This window comes from Ranitomeya variabilis, chromosome 4 (assembly GCF_051348905.1).
Source record: "Ranitomeya variabilis isolate aRanVar5 chromosome 4, aRanVar5.hap1, whole genome shotgun sequence".
Lineage (NCBI taxonomy): Eukaryota > Metazoa > Chordata > Amphibia > Anura > Dendrobatidae > Ranitomeya > Ranitomeya variabilis.
This window is the reverse complement of record NC_135235.1, coordinates 201961528-201979080: the sequence shown is the minus strand read 5'-3', so window position 1 is coordinate 201979080 and position 17553 is coordinate 201961528. Positions and strand designations below refer to the sequence as shown.

At 45.2% G+C, this 17553-nt stretch overlaps 1 protein-coding gene across 1 annotated transcript in view; it reads left to right on the top strand.

Moving 5' to 3' along the window:
• The window catches only part of LOC143770229 (uncharacterized), a 263961-nt gene extending 255190 nt beyond the window's left edge, over nt 1-8771 (top strand). Inside the window, exons 208-216 of the mRNA XM_077259650.1 lie at nt 576-616; nt 705-807; nt 1493-1588; nt 1720-1745; nt 3997-4038; nt 4411-4516; nt 5642-5734; nt 6606-6676; nt 7702-8771. Coding sequence (XP_077115765.1) covers nt 576-616; nt 705-807; nt 1493-1588; nt 1720-1745; nt 3997-4038; nt 4411-4516; nt 5642-5734; nt 6606-6676; nt 7702-8025 — 902 coding nt within the window. The 3' untranslated portion in view covers nt 8026-8771. The remainder of the gene's footprint in view (nt 1-575; nt 617-704; nt 808-1492; nt 1589-1719; nt 1746-3996; nt 4039-4410; nt 4517-5641; nt 5735-6605; nt 6677-7701) is intronic.
• Nucleotides 8772-17553: the final 8782 nt, after the last annotated feature.

The following is a 17553-nucleotide window of genomic DNA, read 5'->3' as shown; positions in this document are numbered from 1 at the left end:
TGATCTTTATGAAGGGGGCATGGCTCACAGGTACAAGGCAGAGCAGCCTAAAGACACGCCCCAGAGGATCCCTTGAGCCACACTCCTTTCATAAACACCATAAAAATTAGCACTAAGTAAAATAAAAAGCCCAGATTTCTGAAATTATAGGGAGGATTTAAAATAAATAAATTAATAAATAATTAAAAAACAAAGATTAGTTATTCAGGTGAGCATCAGAAAAAAAAGATCCCAAACTCACCATTTTTGACCTGTTGATATGGTCCATTTAAAGTTGACATACGTGATTTGAAACAGCGCCACTTGCCACTCGTGTCTGGTACTGAGGCTCAGTCAAAGCAATAGGGTGGAGCTGCAGCACCAGAAAAAGTCTATGGCTAAGATTTGTGCCTCCTCTGTAAAAAATAATGAAAAAAAATATATATACTATTATTTTATGATAACATCTGTAGCTAATCCTGTGAAAAGTTCCAGTTTATCATTCAGTCTATAGATTTGTAAAATTCCCCAAAACTCATGTGGTCAAATGATCTGTATAATATATAAAAATATAATTTTTTATATTTTTTTTGCAGGAGTTGAAACAACACCCAACCCGATAATCTCCGTTCCATCTGTAAGTATAATCCACAGCTTCCTACTGAGACATGGGTTATATAAGATTTGCTGATATGATGTAACCGGCTGTAATCTGGTAATTGCAGGACTGCGGTGATGTTTCGTGTGACGTCAAACAGTGCACCAAGGAAGGAGAAACCCTTAGCTTCGTCGGCTGGTTGAACCACTGCTGTCGAGACTATGAATGCAGTAAGCTTCTTCTTTATAGTAGTGACACTATATCTATTAAGTCCACCCTTGGAGACATTTTTTGCTTACTTAAATGCATGTATTTTTGGATAAAAATCATTATTGTAATTGGGTTTTATTAAAAATGTTGCACTGTTCACCTTCTACAGCCTCTATTTTGCATTGTCTATTGCTGGTTCAGAATGCGAGAACCTGAGAATCCATCAGTGACATTTTTCTGATAGTCCAATGGGAGAGTTTGTCACTCTTATCTGTCATTTTTTTTTAGCTGATTTATGACCATAGACCACATAAAAGCTGAAGGCACCGAGAAACCACAAGCCTGTAAAAGCCAAGCAATGCAACGTTTTTAAGGAAACTTAATTACAAAAATGATTTTTAGCCCCAAACACACGCATTTAGGTAAAAAAAAATCTAAATTATCACCAAAGGTGGACAACCCTTTCAATGGTCAATACCAGAAAGTCTAGACTAGGATCTCCAACTGGTCTGTTGGAGGTCTGTTGGATCTCCATCTGGTCTGTCTGTTGGTAAATTATAGCTCAGACATAGTCCATCAAGCCAAAGGCTGTCAGGGCATGCTGGGAATTAGGGACCACAGCTCCAGACCATAGATTGGTTTGAGGTAGTATGTGTGAATAGCCACAATATAGCTTCCTTACAAATCCTTCCATTGATCTTGCAGCGTGCCAACCTTGCAGTCCACCACCCAATTGTAATGGAGGAGCCCCAATTGCGAATATCAATCTAGACACCCAGTGTTGCCCCACCTATATTTGCGGTAAGTACTAAATACCAGTTTCTATGATCCATCGCACAATTTGGCATAAAGCAAGTCCTCATTTTCCCATACGTATAGTGGTATTTTATACACGAGCAGTTGATCTCTGACAATTTCCTTCTTTTTTTCAGGGCCTCCTCCTCCTCCCCTGACTACAGTAAGTACATTGATACGCACATTATTAATTAGAAATTGGAAGGATATTAGATTTGTCATAGGTTCTAACTCCACTTATTCCCTATGGTAATTGTAGATATATTCCATGCAATTGGATTAGTTAGATTCAGCACATAACGAAACCAGGAGAAATAATTGACCTTAGGACGTAGTCAGACAGCCATATAACATGGCCGACGATTGCAGAGACTGGCCTGCAGCTCTCCTGACCCGAGCGTGACTGCTGCGGAGAAGTACATGACGCTGTCCTGCTTGGGTCAGGAGAGCCACCGGCCAGCCCGTACACTGTGCTCCGATCTCAGTCCGATGTATACGGCCGTCTGATGTCGATGTTGCCAGTCCATACATTGCGATGAGAATGCCGGCCGTGTTACATGGCCTTCAGACTGCGCCTTTAAAGTATCTTTCCCCCTAAATCCATTTTTAGAAATATACTGCTCAGATAGGAGATACTATGGCTTGCCTACTGCTACACTTTTCTTTTTCTTTTTTTCATTTTCTGTTGTCAGTACAGTCCAGTGTGTCTAACAGATTAGTTGCTATGGATGCACTGCCTAACAACCAGTTCTGTGTTGCAGTTGTCAAATAGCAGTTTCTTAGCAACTAGTCTGACTCGGATTAATTAACTGACAAGTTGGTTACTAAAGATGTACTGACTAACAACCAGTTGTTGTCCTTAAGAATTAATCTGTCCCAAATTACTCAAATGACCGTTTAGTTGCTATGGATACACTGCCTAGCAATCAGTTCCGTAATGCTAATGTCATGCAGCAGGCCGGCCCTTAATAACTAGCTGTTCCCAGATTTCTCAATGGGCAGGTTGATTGATAAGGAAGCCATGCCTACCAACCAGTTCTGGAATGTAGTTTTCAAGCAGAAGGTCTTTAGCAACTAGTCTGACCCAGATTACTCAATTGACAGGTTGGTAACTAAGGATGTACTGACTAACAACCAGTTCTGGATCCTTAGCAACAACTTTGTCCCAGATATCTCATTTGACATTTTAGTTGCTGAGCATGCACTGCCTGACAAGTTCTGTAATGCTTTTGTCATACAGCTGGCAGGCCATTAACAACTAGTTCTTCCCAAATTACTCAACAGGCAGGTTGGTTGCTAAGGATGTCCTGCCTACCAACCAGTTCCGTAATATAGTTTTCAAGAAGCAGATCTTTAGCAACTAGTCTAACCCAGGTTACTCAACTGACAGGTTGGATGCTAAGAATGCACTGCCTAGCAACCAGTTCTGAGTCCTTAACAACTAGTCTAACCCAGGTTACTCAACTGACAGGTTGGATGCTAAGAATGCACTGCCTAGCAACCAGTTCTGAGTCCTTAACAACTAGTCTGTCCCAGATTAATCAACTGGCAGGTTGGATGCTAAGAATGCACTGCCTAGCAACCAGTTCTGAGTCCTTAGAAACTAGTCTGTCTCAGATTAATCGACTGACAGGTTTGTTGCAAAGAATTTCCTGCCTAGCAACTAGTTCTGTAATACAGTTGCCAAATAGCAGGTCCGTAGCAACTAGTCTGTACTAGATTACGCAAGGGACAGGTTGGTTGCTACAGAAGCCCTATCTAAAAAAAACAGTTCATTAAAGCATTTGTCAGGTAGCCTGGGTTAACAACTAATCTGTCCTTCATTACTTACTTGACAAGTTGGTTAATAAATATTCCCTGCCTAAGGGAGCAGTGAGACAGCCCAATAACACGGAAGATGATCACATCGCAATGCACGGACTGGCTGGCCCTCCTGACCTGAGAGTGACATCTGTATAGAAATACCTGTTGTCATGCTCAGGTCAAGAAAGCCGCCGGCCAGTCCTTGCGATTGTCATCCATGTTATATGGCTATTTGACTGTGCCCTAACCAGGACCTCTGGGTCCATAGCAACTAGTCTGTCCCAGATAATTCACATTTTCAGTGCAGACCAGGTAGAGAAGTAATTATCCAACAATCAAAAAAAGAAGCAAAACATCAGTCACCAAACTTTTAGCTTGGTAAAAACGGCGTCCAATTCCCTTTTATCTGGTGTCATTCAGATGGAAATATCGATAATAACAACAATAGTAAAGCTATATCAATAGTCATTACTTAATATCCTACCTCAGCTTTTTGGAAGAGAGTATAGAAATGAAACTTCTGCTTTCCTGTTGACAAGATGGCACACATCATTCATTGTGCTCTCTGGTTTTCCTCACATGTCGTTGTGTTGTCTTATGTCTCTTCTTAGGAGGAAGCTCCTACTACAATAATCAGCAGTACCGCACATGGGGTAGGTCACAAGATCACTGATATTTCAGATATTTCATTGGAGACTGTGTGAACAGTAAGCGTGCTTTCACATTGAGTTAGGTGGCCCAGTCTGGGCATTTGTCTGAAGCCTATGTCCTAAAGGAAGAGGACTTTCAGACGTAGTAGAATAAATCTGAATGTCCATCTCCCGTTGGCGAACACTCCTGAAAATTATGTACGTCAGAGAGCACATTCGCACTGTCTGTATCATTACATGGTCCAGTTGGCACATAAGTCCAAATCCTATTTTACATGGGGGGTTCAGACATATTCTCTGACGGGGCCACTCAACACAATGTGAAAGCACCCGAAGAGGACATTCTGACATCTTCCATATTACGTTAATGTACAGGTGAGGTGTGAGGACAAAGAATGCCCGGTGAAGGTCTGCAATGAACAAGAGCGTCTGGTTACACACATAAATCCAGCTGACCCATGCTGTCCTACCCAGACATGCGGTAAGTACAACAGCACCAACACTTAGTACCTAAACAAGGTAGGAATACATTTATTGATAGAAAACTTGGATTAATGGGGAATTGTATGACTTGACGTCTTCTAAGCTGATCCTCCTTCTCCATTGTCAGTCCAGCCATGAACTGATCAGCTGAATCCTATACAACAGTTGTGTTGCTAGGGATACCCGCCTTAGCAACCACAGTATTATCAATGTGATGGAACATTCCCCTAGCAACCAGTCTTCCTAATATGAATCAGATACAAAGACAAAGTTGCAGTACAATGCCCAATATCGCAGCAATACAATGCTCAAATGACGCTGACATACATGATTTTTATTAATTAGGGTACCAAATAGTATTTATTAATGGATAATGTAGCTACATTCTGTGAAATTGTCTTTTGGGGCCCAAATATGAGATAGGGGTATGAGTGTCTCCCATTCCATAGTCTTAGAAATTGAGAAGAGGTTCTCCTGAAGACAGAGCTATCACTTTTTATACGGTAGACATAGGAGTTCCCTCTAGAAATATGATTTTTTTTCAGAGGTTGGGAATTATTATTGAAAGATTAGGGATTTTGGTTGGTTTTAAGAAAAAGTGAACAACAGGGTGCACCGTAGGGTAGTATTAGGGGCAAAAAAGCGAGCGCAGATATAGGCACAACTCTTAGTGGCGACATACGGCTAAAATCATGAATTGTGGTCTCCCAGTCTTCCAGAAAAGAAGAATGGAGAATGAACTATAATGGAACAGTAAGATATTAAAAGATGGGCACATGCGATGTGGAAATAGCGGGTGGCATGACTCAATGTAAGTCCTGCTATCTGCAATTTGGCAGCGAGTCCTGTGCCCATTTTTTTTTTTACAAGTCCTATTCTATGGAACCAATAGGTGCAGGGGTTGCAATCGCACCCGGGCCTTGGAGTATAAGAGGCCCAAAAAATCCCTTTGGCCTATGTGTAAATATTAATACTATTAAAGACTTGCAATAATTGCGGACCTGTTGGGGCTTTTGTATTGGGACCCATGAGCTTTAAGTAACGCCACTGGAACCAATGGTTGGCATTGTGGTTAATTCTGTGCCGTCAATGTTTCTGATGAAATATTTCTGTTTCTCTACAGAATGTGCTTGCAAAACCATACCATCTTGTGAAGGTGATGAGCGCTTGGTAGCGGTGCAACAGAGCAACCAGTGCTGTCCCAAGCTGAGATGTGGTAAGTATACAGAAACAAATGTCTTTGGGAATTTTGGGGATTCATTTTTTTTTCCAGATTCTTCTAACGTTTGCGAGCCATCCTTCAAAAGCTTGACCATTTTGATTTTAGAGAACGCTCAATATGCATATTAATGGATGAGTTCAAATAGCCACGCGGCTATGGATGAGACAATCGACTTGCAGAACCCTGGTCAAGCGGCCAAGTCAGTTTTTCATGGTCGCCATAAGAAGACCTGATTAGATGCTTCTGCGTCTCTTCTAATTAGTTGGTCCGGCAAGACGTCATGTGTGTGTGTCATGCCACTTCAAATCTGCAGGGGCGGCGGGGGAATCTGGGATGAAGGAAGCGGTTCTCAAAGCTCCCATCCTGGCAGTTGCATCGCGGTTGTGCAAATCGATTTACTCATCTATAAGAGGGATCCATTCTGTGGGTTGGAACACTAATAATAACTAATATAAGCTGTGTGCTTTGTTGGGAAAGATCATGTCAGTGCAATTTTTGGTCACATTGCCATCGCGATGTGGCTATCTACATGGTTGTTGCCAGTCCCTTGTCCATGACCCTGTTAAAAATCAGAAATGTGAACAGCTCCATAGATTATAATGGGAATGCATTCTATCCATGAAAAACATGGATAGAACATTACTTGATTAACTACCTTAGATTACCTCTATGTTTTTAAATTATAATACCAGATAGATATAACTTACATATGTTCCTTGTGTGTCGTAAAATATTTACCCGTCGCTGTCTTCTCTGCCATCTTGTGACCGCAGCTCTGACTGTCCATAAGTCACGATCATCAAATAAGTTGTGATGTCTTATTACTCTTCTAAAAATCACCTTATTCTTTATTTTTCATTCACAGAGAAAAAGAGGGATGAGTGCTATGCTGTTCCCACCCACATAACTCTGTCATCTGGACAATGCAGTGCCGAAGTAAGTAGTGTGATGGACACTTTATTCAACACGATATTATAAGAACTTGAAAACTTAATTCTAAATCTTCTCGCCCCAAATGGCGATTTTATACTCCATATTATCTTATACAACCCATTGCTAACATCATAGTCTTTCTTAGCGCTGTACAATACAACAGGGTCGATTTTTGCCGCTGTCGTCTGCCATGGTTTTATCTTGCTTCAGATATCTCTTTTGACTTGAAATGGAGCAAACCAGCAGCGTTAAAACTACATGTAAAAATTACCATGATACCGTTATAGGAACCTTTTTTAACTAGAAATATCCTGAATTGAAAAGAGTCTTTTCATCACTGTATGTCCTGTATGTAAATAATGAAAGTTGGAGTCATGATGGCGGAGCTACTTCCCCAAAGAGTCATTATCTTCACTTCCTAACATACTCATTCTAGATTGATTGGTGACCCTATTTCACATCTTGTGTATGCATCGTTATCTTCTTCGGCATGTCTGCAGAGGAATATCCAATGCAACACAGAGTTCCACTGTGCATGCCTAGGAACTGTAAATCCATGGTGAACAGAGTTGAGATGACATTTCCAGGCTTTAAGGACATAAGGTAAACCATAATGGGCATGTATAGGAAGTGAACACTGTGACTCTTCAGGTGGAGGCTCCACTTCCGTGATTCCAGAAGACAAAATACATACATTTTATGCAGCATTTGATGGTCTTATTGCAAACAAGTGACATGGTTAGAAAGCCAATCAGAGGTCCACCTGTTCTCCTGTGGGCCAGTCCGGGCCTCAACTGAGACCTTATCAAGACAGCACCCAATCAATATATTTGATATTGGCATATAGGAATCAAAGATAGGTTCAACTTTACATTTTAAGGCAGTGTGAATGTAAAAGCTACAAGTATGGAGGTTTATTAAAGGAGATGTCTTTAATGAAATACACCCTTTTATATGGACCTTATTGACTCTGATTACTATTGACTGTTTTATAGTCTTCATCTAATGTTCATCCTTCATTTGTTTAGGTAATATTAGCATCTTGTAGTGGATACTGTCATTCGAAAACAGAATACAGCGCCACCTGGAGTGCAGTTTCTCATTGCCGATGTTGCTCCGTAACCAAAACCCAAGCCAAGACTTTCGAATTGCCTTGCCCGGGTGGTTCAAAGACCAGCTTAACAGTGCAAGAAGCGTCTGAATGTGGGTGCAACAAATGCTCTGAGGAGGATGGAAGTGGATCTGGATCCGGATCCGGAAACGGTGGTAATAGTGGAAGCAGTGAAGAAGAAGAAGGAGGAGAAGAAGGAAGTGGTTTCTCTCTATGGTCATCTCTTGGAATCGGGAATTAAATGAAATCATGTAATTTTAGCATTTCCAGTTACGAAAACACTACCGCAGTTGCTTTTTCTAAACTCTGTATCATTTTTGTAAATGGCTTTTTTTCCTTTCCAAACCCTTGATAGTAGAAATCAGCCATTTTTACTTTTATAGTATAAGACACAATAAAGTTTTCTCAATGTTTCTTAAAGTTGTTTCTACTCTCCACCCAACAGCAGAACCAACCAAATAAGACCATATAGTTTGATATCACAACTCACATTAGGAATAATTTTGGAAGATACAGACAGAATAAAAATGTCAATTTAGCTACTACTGGGTGTATTCACACCATCCCTATAATTACTCATCCCACCGGTCATCATGCTTTGTGCATGTACCCCCTAAACATTTTTGTAAAAAAGCAGCCATATTTTTCTAATCCTGGAAATCCCTTTTAACTGATGTGTTACAAAAAAAAGTAAAATGAAGGATTAATTGAAAATGAAGGATGTTTGTAAAAAGAAATGTTTAAATAATATATGCTGTACATAATATACACATTTACTAGCCCTCCTGGAGTTTTAATGCAAAACTGAAATTTGTGAAATTGGAAATTCAACCTATTATGGCTGTTAGAGGTGGGGACTGAAGCAAAGAAAAAAAATGATTGTTGAACTATGATAACTTGTTACCTCTGTTTACTATTTTGACATTTGAGCAGATTTGTGGAATTTCTCTGTGGTTTCTAGAATAAAAGACATTCTTACAATTTTCATTTTTTTATACGTTTGTTTTATTTTTTTCACAATAGCTCTTTAGTACACCCCATTCTTTTACAATTTTTGAGAAAGGCAGATGTGACACCCGCTAGGGCAGTGGGGTACTTGGAACAGGGTCGGATGGTTCTTAAAAGGGTGGTCACGGCAGTGGTGACCCGGTCCGTGGCCCTGGGCACGCAATCAAAAGGGGGATTAATGCTGGAAATAAAGTCATTAAAGGGAGAGGGGATTGTTCGTGACGCCACCCTGGGTGTTCGACCAGGGATAGCCGATGCTGCAGTGCAGATCTTCTGAGGCAGATAGTGATGCAGCAAAGTGGGTACAGCTCTCCATGGGTAGAGGTAGGCCACAAGACAGCTATGGTGTAAAATGTGATGGTGAGCGTTGTGGTGCAGGGCAGGTGGCGTGGTAATAATTCAGAGGACACAGCGGGGTGAAGTCTCCAAACTTTTACTCACAGTTCTTTAATGCACCCAGCTTGGTGTGCTGTGTCCTCCGGGTCTGTGGTCCAGCCATCTCTCAGGTAATTCAGGGTTTACTTTGCCAGAACCCCCTTCTTATGTCCTTTCCTGGCCATCTTACTGCACTGGCTCCCTCCTCTCCTGCTCCGCACCTGTGCACACAGTGTCCCAAGCCAGCAGCCTTGGATCCTGTTGAGTGACATCGTCTGGGTCCCCTTGATCCTATCTGGCCACCTTTTTGGCAAGTATGTGTGGTTGTAGCTGTGGCACGTGCAGTTACCACAGCCTCCGGCTTGCTAGCTGAGCCTGGTAGTTCTCCACTAGTCTTGGGGGTCGGTTCCCCCACTGCAACCTGGTCCCTCCACCCAACAGTAGTCAGCGTGGATACGTGGACTTCTCACTACCCATGCCCCTAGGACCCCTTCTTCTTTTCTCTCTCTCTACAATTTCTCTCTCTTTGTCTTCTGGAACTGGGTCGAGCTCCTCACTGCTCAAGTCTCCTGCTCCAACTCTCTGACTCTCTAACTCCCTCCTCCCTCTTGTTTCCATGATGACCCTACTCTTCCCACCCACACCCTCTACCTAGTCCTTCCCTGTGCCCGAGAGGTCTGGTGTTGGATGCAAGTGTCTGGGTTTTGGGTAGTGCCCTCCTCCTTACCTGAGAGCGGGTACCACACCTCTGGTTAAGCTGCAGTACCTCTGTGGTGACTGAACCCTCAGGGTCGCCACATTCCCCCCATTAAACACAGAACATCTGAGGGCTGGAACAGAGTAAGAATAAAGGGTTCAAACATGCAAACTTTTTCTGTAATGCATCACAACAGAGTAATGGACCGGAACTCTTCTTCCCTTTATGGGAGTCACCTTCACTTGAACGTTGCATAAAATCTTTTAAATTATCTATCAAGTTCAATAACCTTCTATAACATCCAGAACTGGGCAGTTATCTCACAATCCTAAGTGCAGTAGGGGGGGAAGGACCCGTATCAAACCCCCCAACATAGGCCCAGGGTGTGGCTACTGGGCATAACTGGCAAACTTGTTAGACCACTTTTTAGGCACGCCAGACGGTTTTTGTTCTGTGGTCTAGTACAAAGGTAGAGTGCTGCACTCACACTCTAAAGGGCTGTGGTAAAACCGATAAAGAGCACCTTAAGATGTGCTAACCATATACAATAAAGTTCTAGTCGCTCACTGTCCATGACTACAGTGTCTCTTTAAATCAACATGACTTAAATTTTTATCTTTAACAAGATTTAGCATATTGTCCTGTAACAAAACCTAACCAGGTTTAAGTAACTATTTACAGTACATTAACATCACATTCTGCTGGTTGCTCACTTTTGCTTCTTTTTCCAGGTTAGGTCCTCAGGCCTGCATCCTCCTGGACTGGGAAGACTCTCTTCCTGTGCCACACTTGAGCACTTGCTGCTGGCAATATTCTTCCCAGCTAATGACCGTCACACAGTCCCCCTCCATTTGGGCCTCCCCAGGGAATCCCATTAAGTCAGTCCCCGGGTGCTCCCAGCGGAACACCACCTTGTCTCCATTCACCTCCCGGGGTGTGCATGTGGGCTGTAGTGGAGGCATCAGTCAGCCCCCGACATCAGTGGTCTGATCCCAGACCAGGTTACTACCAACCTGCCTGGGTGGAAGTGCTGACAGGGGATTTAATGGGCTTAGCAGGGCCTCATCGGCTACCAGGGCAGGGTTGATGACAGTGCCTGCTTTAAATGTTTCACCGATGCTGGACTCCTCCTTCTCCTCCACTGGGGTGAGGGATAAAAGTCGTGAGGCCACCTGTCTCTTGCTCACTTTCTTCAACAGGGCCTCCTTCCATGCGGACACCGTGGTGATTTGTGTCTGTAGGAGCTGGCGGCTCAGCTCCTCCACCTCTGCTCAAATGAACTCCGGGTCCAACACTGGCAGCTGGTCCGGGCTTCCATCCTGCTGGCTGGGAAAGTCTTCTCCTTTCTCCCCATGCTCCGGGTAGCCCCTGCTCGCCATCTTGGTTTCCGGGTCATTCCCTGTTGCACCCACATTTTGTTCCCGCTCTCTTCTTCGTCGGTGGATCCTTCTTCTTTCTCTTTTCCTGCCATTCCAGATCAGGAGGCAGATTTCGCTGCCTGATGTGCATGTTCTAAGTGCACAGAAGTATCTGCAGGGGCGGGCATGGTCTTCATGCCTTCCAATGAGTCAGCCCACGATGGGCAGCTTCTGCACTTCCATTTGCATAAACATGGCGCATCTTGTCATAGTCTTTAGCCGCACGGGAAACACTTTTAGGGGGTCGGTAGATCCTTTGTGATGCCAAAATTGCAAAGCCCACTATAGGACCGTGGGTGTTAGGTGTCGAGTTCCCGCCTCTGCACAGGGGGAATCTCAAACCATCTCTGCTGCGGTCTCCCATTCTTCTCCAGCCACAGTGGAGTCTGCTCAGCGAAGACGTCGGTCCCAGTGTCTTGCTCAGCCTCACTCTGTGCATAGGGTTACTGCTGCTTCTCCAGCTTCTGCCATTGAAGCCAGTGCTGGGCAGCTGTGAACAGACGCTTTTGGGACTAAGTCCTGCTTTTCCCCTTCTGAGCATGCGCAGGGCAAGATCTCCCATTGGAGATTGAGGGTCACATGCTCAGATACTGCAGCAGATCCCATTGGTCCTCCAGGAAGGTCCTGAAGGTGCTCAACTTCTGTGGCAGCTTCCCATTGGTCCTTCTGGGAAGGTCCTGTACATGCTGCAGCTATAAATGGTTCGCATGACCACAAGGCCATGCGCTAGTGTACATTTGTATATGTGTTTGTTGATGAGTGCAAGTTGTCCTTAAATATCCCATCACTATCGAATGACTGCTCGCGTAATGTGGATGATTGATATCTTGCGCCCGACTTAGCCATCAGCACGTAACACACAAAACAGCATCTATTGCTGTGACCACCAGTGCGGCGCTGTGCGCTTTCACAGCGCTTTCCTGACCCAAGCCTGGGTGGTTAAGTGGCGTCCGCCAGTGCGGCACTGCACGCACTCTCGCACATCTTTATTAATATTATTTCTTTCTCTCTGACACCCCAGTTGCGGTGTCGAGCGCAAGAGGTCTATATGAACTCATCCTGTGTCTTGGGATTGAGTTCTGGGACTCCTTGCTTGCGCTCTTGGTGCGGTACCGTGGCCCTGTGACGCAACAGGGTTCGCTTCCTCCACAGAGGGTGAAGTTAAACCGTGTGTATCCACATTGTACCACCATATAGTCCATCATTACTTAGCAGCAGGTTCCATCTCTGCATGGTGGACTCCGGACTGCGAACGCACCTTACTCAATGTTCCTAATTATTTGGTGTGTTTCGCTAGCCCTAACAGCGGGATACTCGGAATCAGGTCAGGTGGTTCTTAATGGGGTGGTCATGGCAGCAGTGACCCGGTCCATGGCCCTGGGTGTGCAATCAAAAGGGGGATTAATGATGGAAATAAAGTTATTAAAGGGAGAGGGGATTGTTCATGGCGCCACCCATGGTGTTCGGCCAGGCATAGCCGATGCTGCGGTGCAGATTCTCTGAGGTAGATGGTGATGCAGCAGAGTTAGTAGATCTCTCCATGGGTAGAGCTAGGCCACAGGGCAGCTATGGTGTAAAATGTGATGGTGAGCATTGTGGTGCAGGGCAGGTGGAGCGGTAATAATTCAGAGGACACAGTGGGGTGCAGTTTCCACACTTTTACTCACAGTTCTTAATGGCACCCAGCTGGGTGTGCTGTGTCTTCCGGGTCTGTGGTCCAGCCAGCTCTCAGGTAATTCAGGGTGCACTTTGCCAGAACCCCCTTCTTATGTCCTTTCCTGGCCTTCTCACTGCGCTGGCTCCCTCCTTTCCTGCCTCATGCCTGCACACAGTGTCCCAAGCCAGCAGCCTCGGATCGTGTCTGGCGATGTCCTCTGGGTCCCCTTGATCCTAACTGGCCACCTTTTCGGCAAGTATGTGTGGTTTTGACTGTGGAATGTGCAATTACCACAGCCTTCGGCTTGCTAGCTGAGCCTGGTAGTTCTCCACTAGTCTTGGGGGCCGGTTACCCCACTATGTCCTGGTCCCTCCACCCAACCGTAGTCGGTATGGATACGGGCCCCACAGGTGGACTTCTCACTGCCCATGCCCCTAGGACCCCTTCTTCCTCTCTCTCTCAATGCAACTTCTCTCTCTCTGTCTTCTGGTACTGGGACAAGCTCCTCACTGCTCGAGTTCCCAGCTCCAACTCTCTGACTCTCTAACTCCCTCTGGTTTCCATGACGACCTTACTCTCTCCACCCACACCCTCTACCTAGTCCCTCCCTGTGCCTGAGAGGTCTGGTGTTGGATGCAAGTATTTGGGTTCTGGGTAGTGCCCCCCTCCTTACCTGAGAGTGAGGTACCACACCTCTGGTTGAGGTGCAGTACCTCTGTGGCGACTGAACCCTCAGGGGCACCACACAGACAGAATGGTGAGGCGCCGGATATTATATCTCTGGATGTGATTTATCTGGGAGGCAAGGGACTGGATGTTATACAACTGGGGTAGATTGCTAAATGTTATATTCTGGGAGGGGGCGAGGGGTTGAATGTTATATACCTGGACGAGGGCCTGAATGTTATATTCTGGGAGGGTGCGAGGGGTTGGATGTTATATACCAGGGCGAGGGGCCAGATGTTATGTACTGGGAGGGTGAGGGGCCAGATGTTACAGACCGGCGCAAGGGGCTGCATGTGATTTACTGGGGAGGGCGAGGGGCCGGATGTTATGTACCATGGCAAGGGGCCGGATGTGGTATAGCGGGGAAGAGGGAGAGGAGCCAGATGTTATACACCTGGGGCAGGATGCCGAATGTTATATTCTTGGGGGGATGGCGAGGGGCCGAATGTTATATTCTGGGGGGGTGCGAGGGGCTGGATGTTATATGCTGGGGAGGGTGAGGGGCCAGGTGTTATATACTGTGGCGATGGGCCAAATGTTATATTCTGGGGTGGTGAGTGGATGTTACATCCCAGGGTGAGTCGCCATATGTGGTATACCAGGGGAAGAGGGAGAGGAGCTGGATGTTATACACCTTGGCAGGATAAAGAATTTTATATTCTTGGGGGAAGGGCAAGGGGCCAAATGTTATATTCTGGCGGGGTGCGTGGGGCTGGATTGTTCTATACCAGGGTGAGGAGTCAGATGTGGTATACCAATGGAGGAGGGAGAGGAGGTGGATATTACACACCTGGGGCAGGGTGCTGAATGTTATACACTGGGGTCAAAGAGCCGATGTTATAAACCTGGGAGTAATAGTACTGAATCATATTACACACCTGGGGCAGGGTGCTGAATGTTATACACTGGGGTCAAAGAGCCGATGTTATAAACCTGGGAGTAATAGTACTGAATCATAAACCTGAATTCAGTGATTCAGTTGTGGTTCCCAATACTTTTCTCCTGGCGTTTCTATGTATATATATTTCTTCTGAGTATATGATTATATATATACTGCTCAAAAAAATAAAGGGGACACTAAAATACCACATCCTAGATATCTCTGAATAAAATATTCCAGTTGCAAATTTTTTTTCATAATGGAATGTGTTCATAACAATAAAACATAACACTTATCAAAGTAAATCAAAATTAATATCCCATGGAGGTCTAGATTTGGAATGATACTCAAAATCAAAGTGGAAAATCAAATTACAGGCTCATCCAACTTCAGTGGAAATGCCTCATGACAAGGAAAAGATGCTCAGTATTGTGTGTGGCATCCATGTGCCTGTATGACCTCCCTACAACACCTGGACATGCCTCTGATGAGGCGGCGGATGGTCTCCTGAGGGATCTCCTCCCAGACCTGGACTAAAGCATCTGCCAACTCCTGCACAGTCTGTGGTGCAACGTGACGATGGTGGATGGAATGAGACATGATGTCCCAGATGTGCTCAATCGGATTCAGATCTGGGGAATGGGCAGGCCAGTCCATAGCTTCAATGCCTTCATCTTGAAGGAACTGCTGACACACTCCAGCGACATGAGGTCTGGCATTGTCCTGCATTAGGAGGAACCCAGGGCCAACCGCACCAGCATATGGTCTCACAAGGGGTCTCAGGATCTCATCTCAGTACCTAATGGCAGTCAGGCTACCTCTGGCGAGCACATGGAGGGCTGTGCAGCCCTCCAAAGAAATGCCACTCCACACCATTACTGACCCACTGCCAAATCAGTCATGCTGAAGGATGTTGCAGGCAGCAGATCACTCTACATGGCGTCTCCAGACTCTGTCACATCTGTCACATGTGCTCATTGTGAACCTGCTTTCATCTGTGAAGAGCACAGGGCACCAGTGCCGAATTTGCCAATCCTGGTGTTCTGTGGCAAATGCCAAGCATCCTGCATGGTGTTGGGCTGTGAGCATAACCCCCATCTGTGGATGTCAGGCCATCAGACCATCCTCATGGAGTTGGTTTCTAACCATTTGTGCAGACACATGCAAATTTGTGGCCTGCTGGAGTCATTTTGCTGGGCTCTGGCAGTGCTCCTCCTGTTCCTTACACAAAGGCAGAGGTAGCGGTCTTGCTGGGTTGTTGCCCTCCTACGGCCCCCTCCACGTCTCCTGGCATACTGGCCTGTCTCCTGGTAGTGCCTCCAGCCCTCTGGACACTACGCTGACAGACACAGCAAACCTTGCCACAGCTCACATTGATGTGCCATCCTGGATGAGCTGCACTACCTGAGCCACTTGTGTGGGTTGTAGAGTCCGTCTCATGCTACCACGAGTGAGAAAGCACAACCAATATTCAAAAGTGACCAAATCATCAGCCAGAAAGCATTGGTACTGAGATGTGGTCTGTGGTCCCCACCTGCAGAACCACTCCTTTACTGAGTGTGTCTTGATAATTGCCAATAATTTCCATCTGTTGTCTATTCCATTTGCACAACAGCATGTGAAATTGATTGTCAAACAGTGTTGCTTCCTAAAGGTACCTTCACACTAAAGCGACGCTGCAGCGATACAGACAACGATGCCGATCGCTGCAGGGTCGCTGTGTGGTCGCTGGAGAGCTGTCACACAGACAGCTCTCCAGCGACCAACGATGCCGAAGTCCCCTGGTAACCAGGGTAAACATCGGATTACTAAGCGCAGGGCCGCGCTTAGTAACCCGATGTTTACCCTGGTTACCAGCGTAAACGTAAAAAAAAAAAACACATACTCACATTCTGGTGCCCGGCGTCCGCTTCCCTGCACTCCTCCTGCATCCTGTGTCAGCGCCGAACATCTCCGGCATCTCCCACAGAGCAGAGCGGTGACGTCACCGCTCTGCTTTACGGCCGGCACTTACACAGGATGCAGGAGGAGTGCAGGGAAGCGGACGCCAGGCACCGGAATGTGAGTATGTGTTTTTTTTTTTTACTTTTACAATGGTAACCAGGGTAAACATCGGTTTACTAAGCGCAGCCCTGCGCTTAGTAACCCGATGTTTACCCTGGTTACCAGTGAAGACATCGCTGGATCGGTGTCACACATACCGATCCAGCGATGTCAGTGGGAGATCCAGCGACGAAATAAAGTTCTGGACTTTCAGCAACGACCAGCGATCTCACAGCGGGATCCTGATCGCTGCTGCCTGTCAAACACAACGATATCGCCAGCCAGGACCCTGCAACGTCACGGATCGCTAGCGATATCGTTTAGTGTGAAGGTACCTTTAGTGGACAGTTTGATTTCACAGAAGTTTGATTTACTTGGAGTTATATTCTGTTGTAAGTGTTCCCTTTACTTTTTTTTAGCAGTGTATATAAGGACCTACTGTTTTAATATAAAACATATTATTATTATGGGTTACGTATGTCACTAAAAATGAGTATAGATTCTATTAATAAATAAAAGATTATTAAGGCCAGACAGAAATAACTCTAATCTCTTGGCTCTGAGCCTTTCACTCTCTCAGAGAATCTTAGGAACATTGTAATTTCCCAAGCAGATTACAGGTTGAACTGTATTTGATGTCCTAATCCAGGCGGACAGATCAACAATGGCTTTGTAAAGTCAGCCTCGTGTCGGGAGCCCCATCTCATGATTAATGATACCAGGGGAGATTTCCTTTCCTAAGCCTTCAGGCATTTTCGTTTTTTTTTTCCTTCTGTGAACGTTGATTATTATTAACATCCTTTTCTAAATCAGGTCTCTTCAGTTGCTGCTAAATCTCTGAATCATCTGTGGTCACAGTTGGTTCTGTACAGATGTTATTTGTTGGGGTCTTAAGAGGCCGGGATCATGACTGATGAATTTTAGATACAAGAACGATTGTAATGGGAAGACATGGCTGAAAAAAA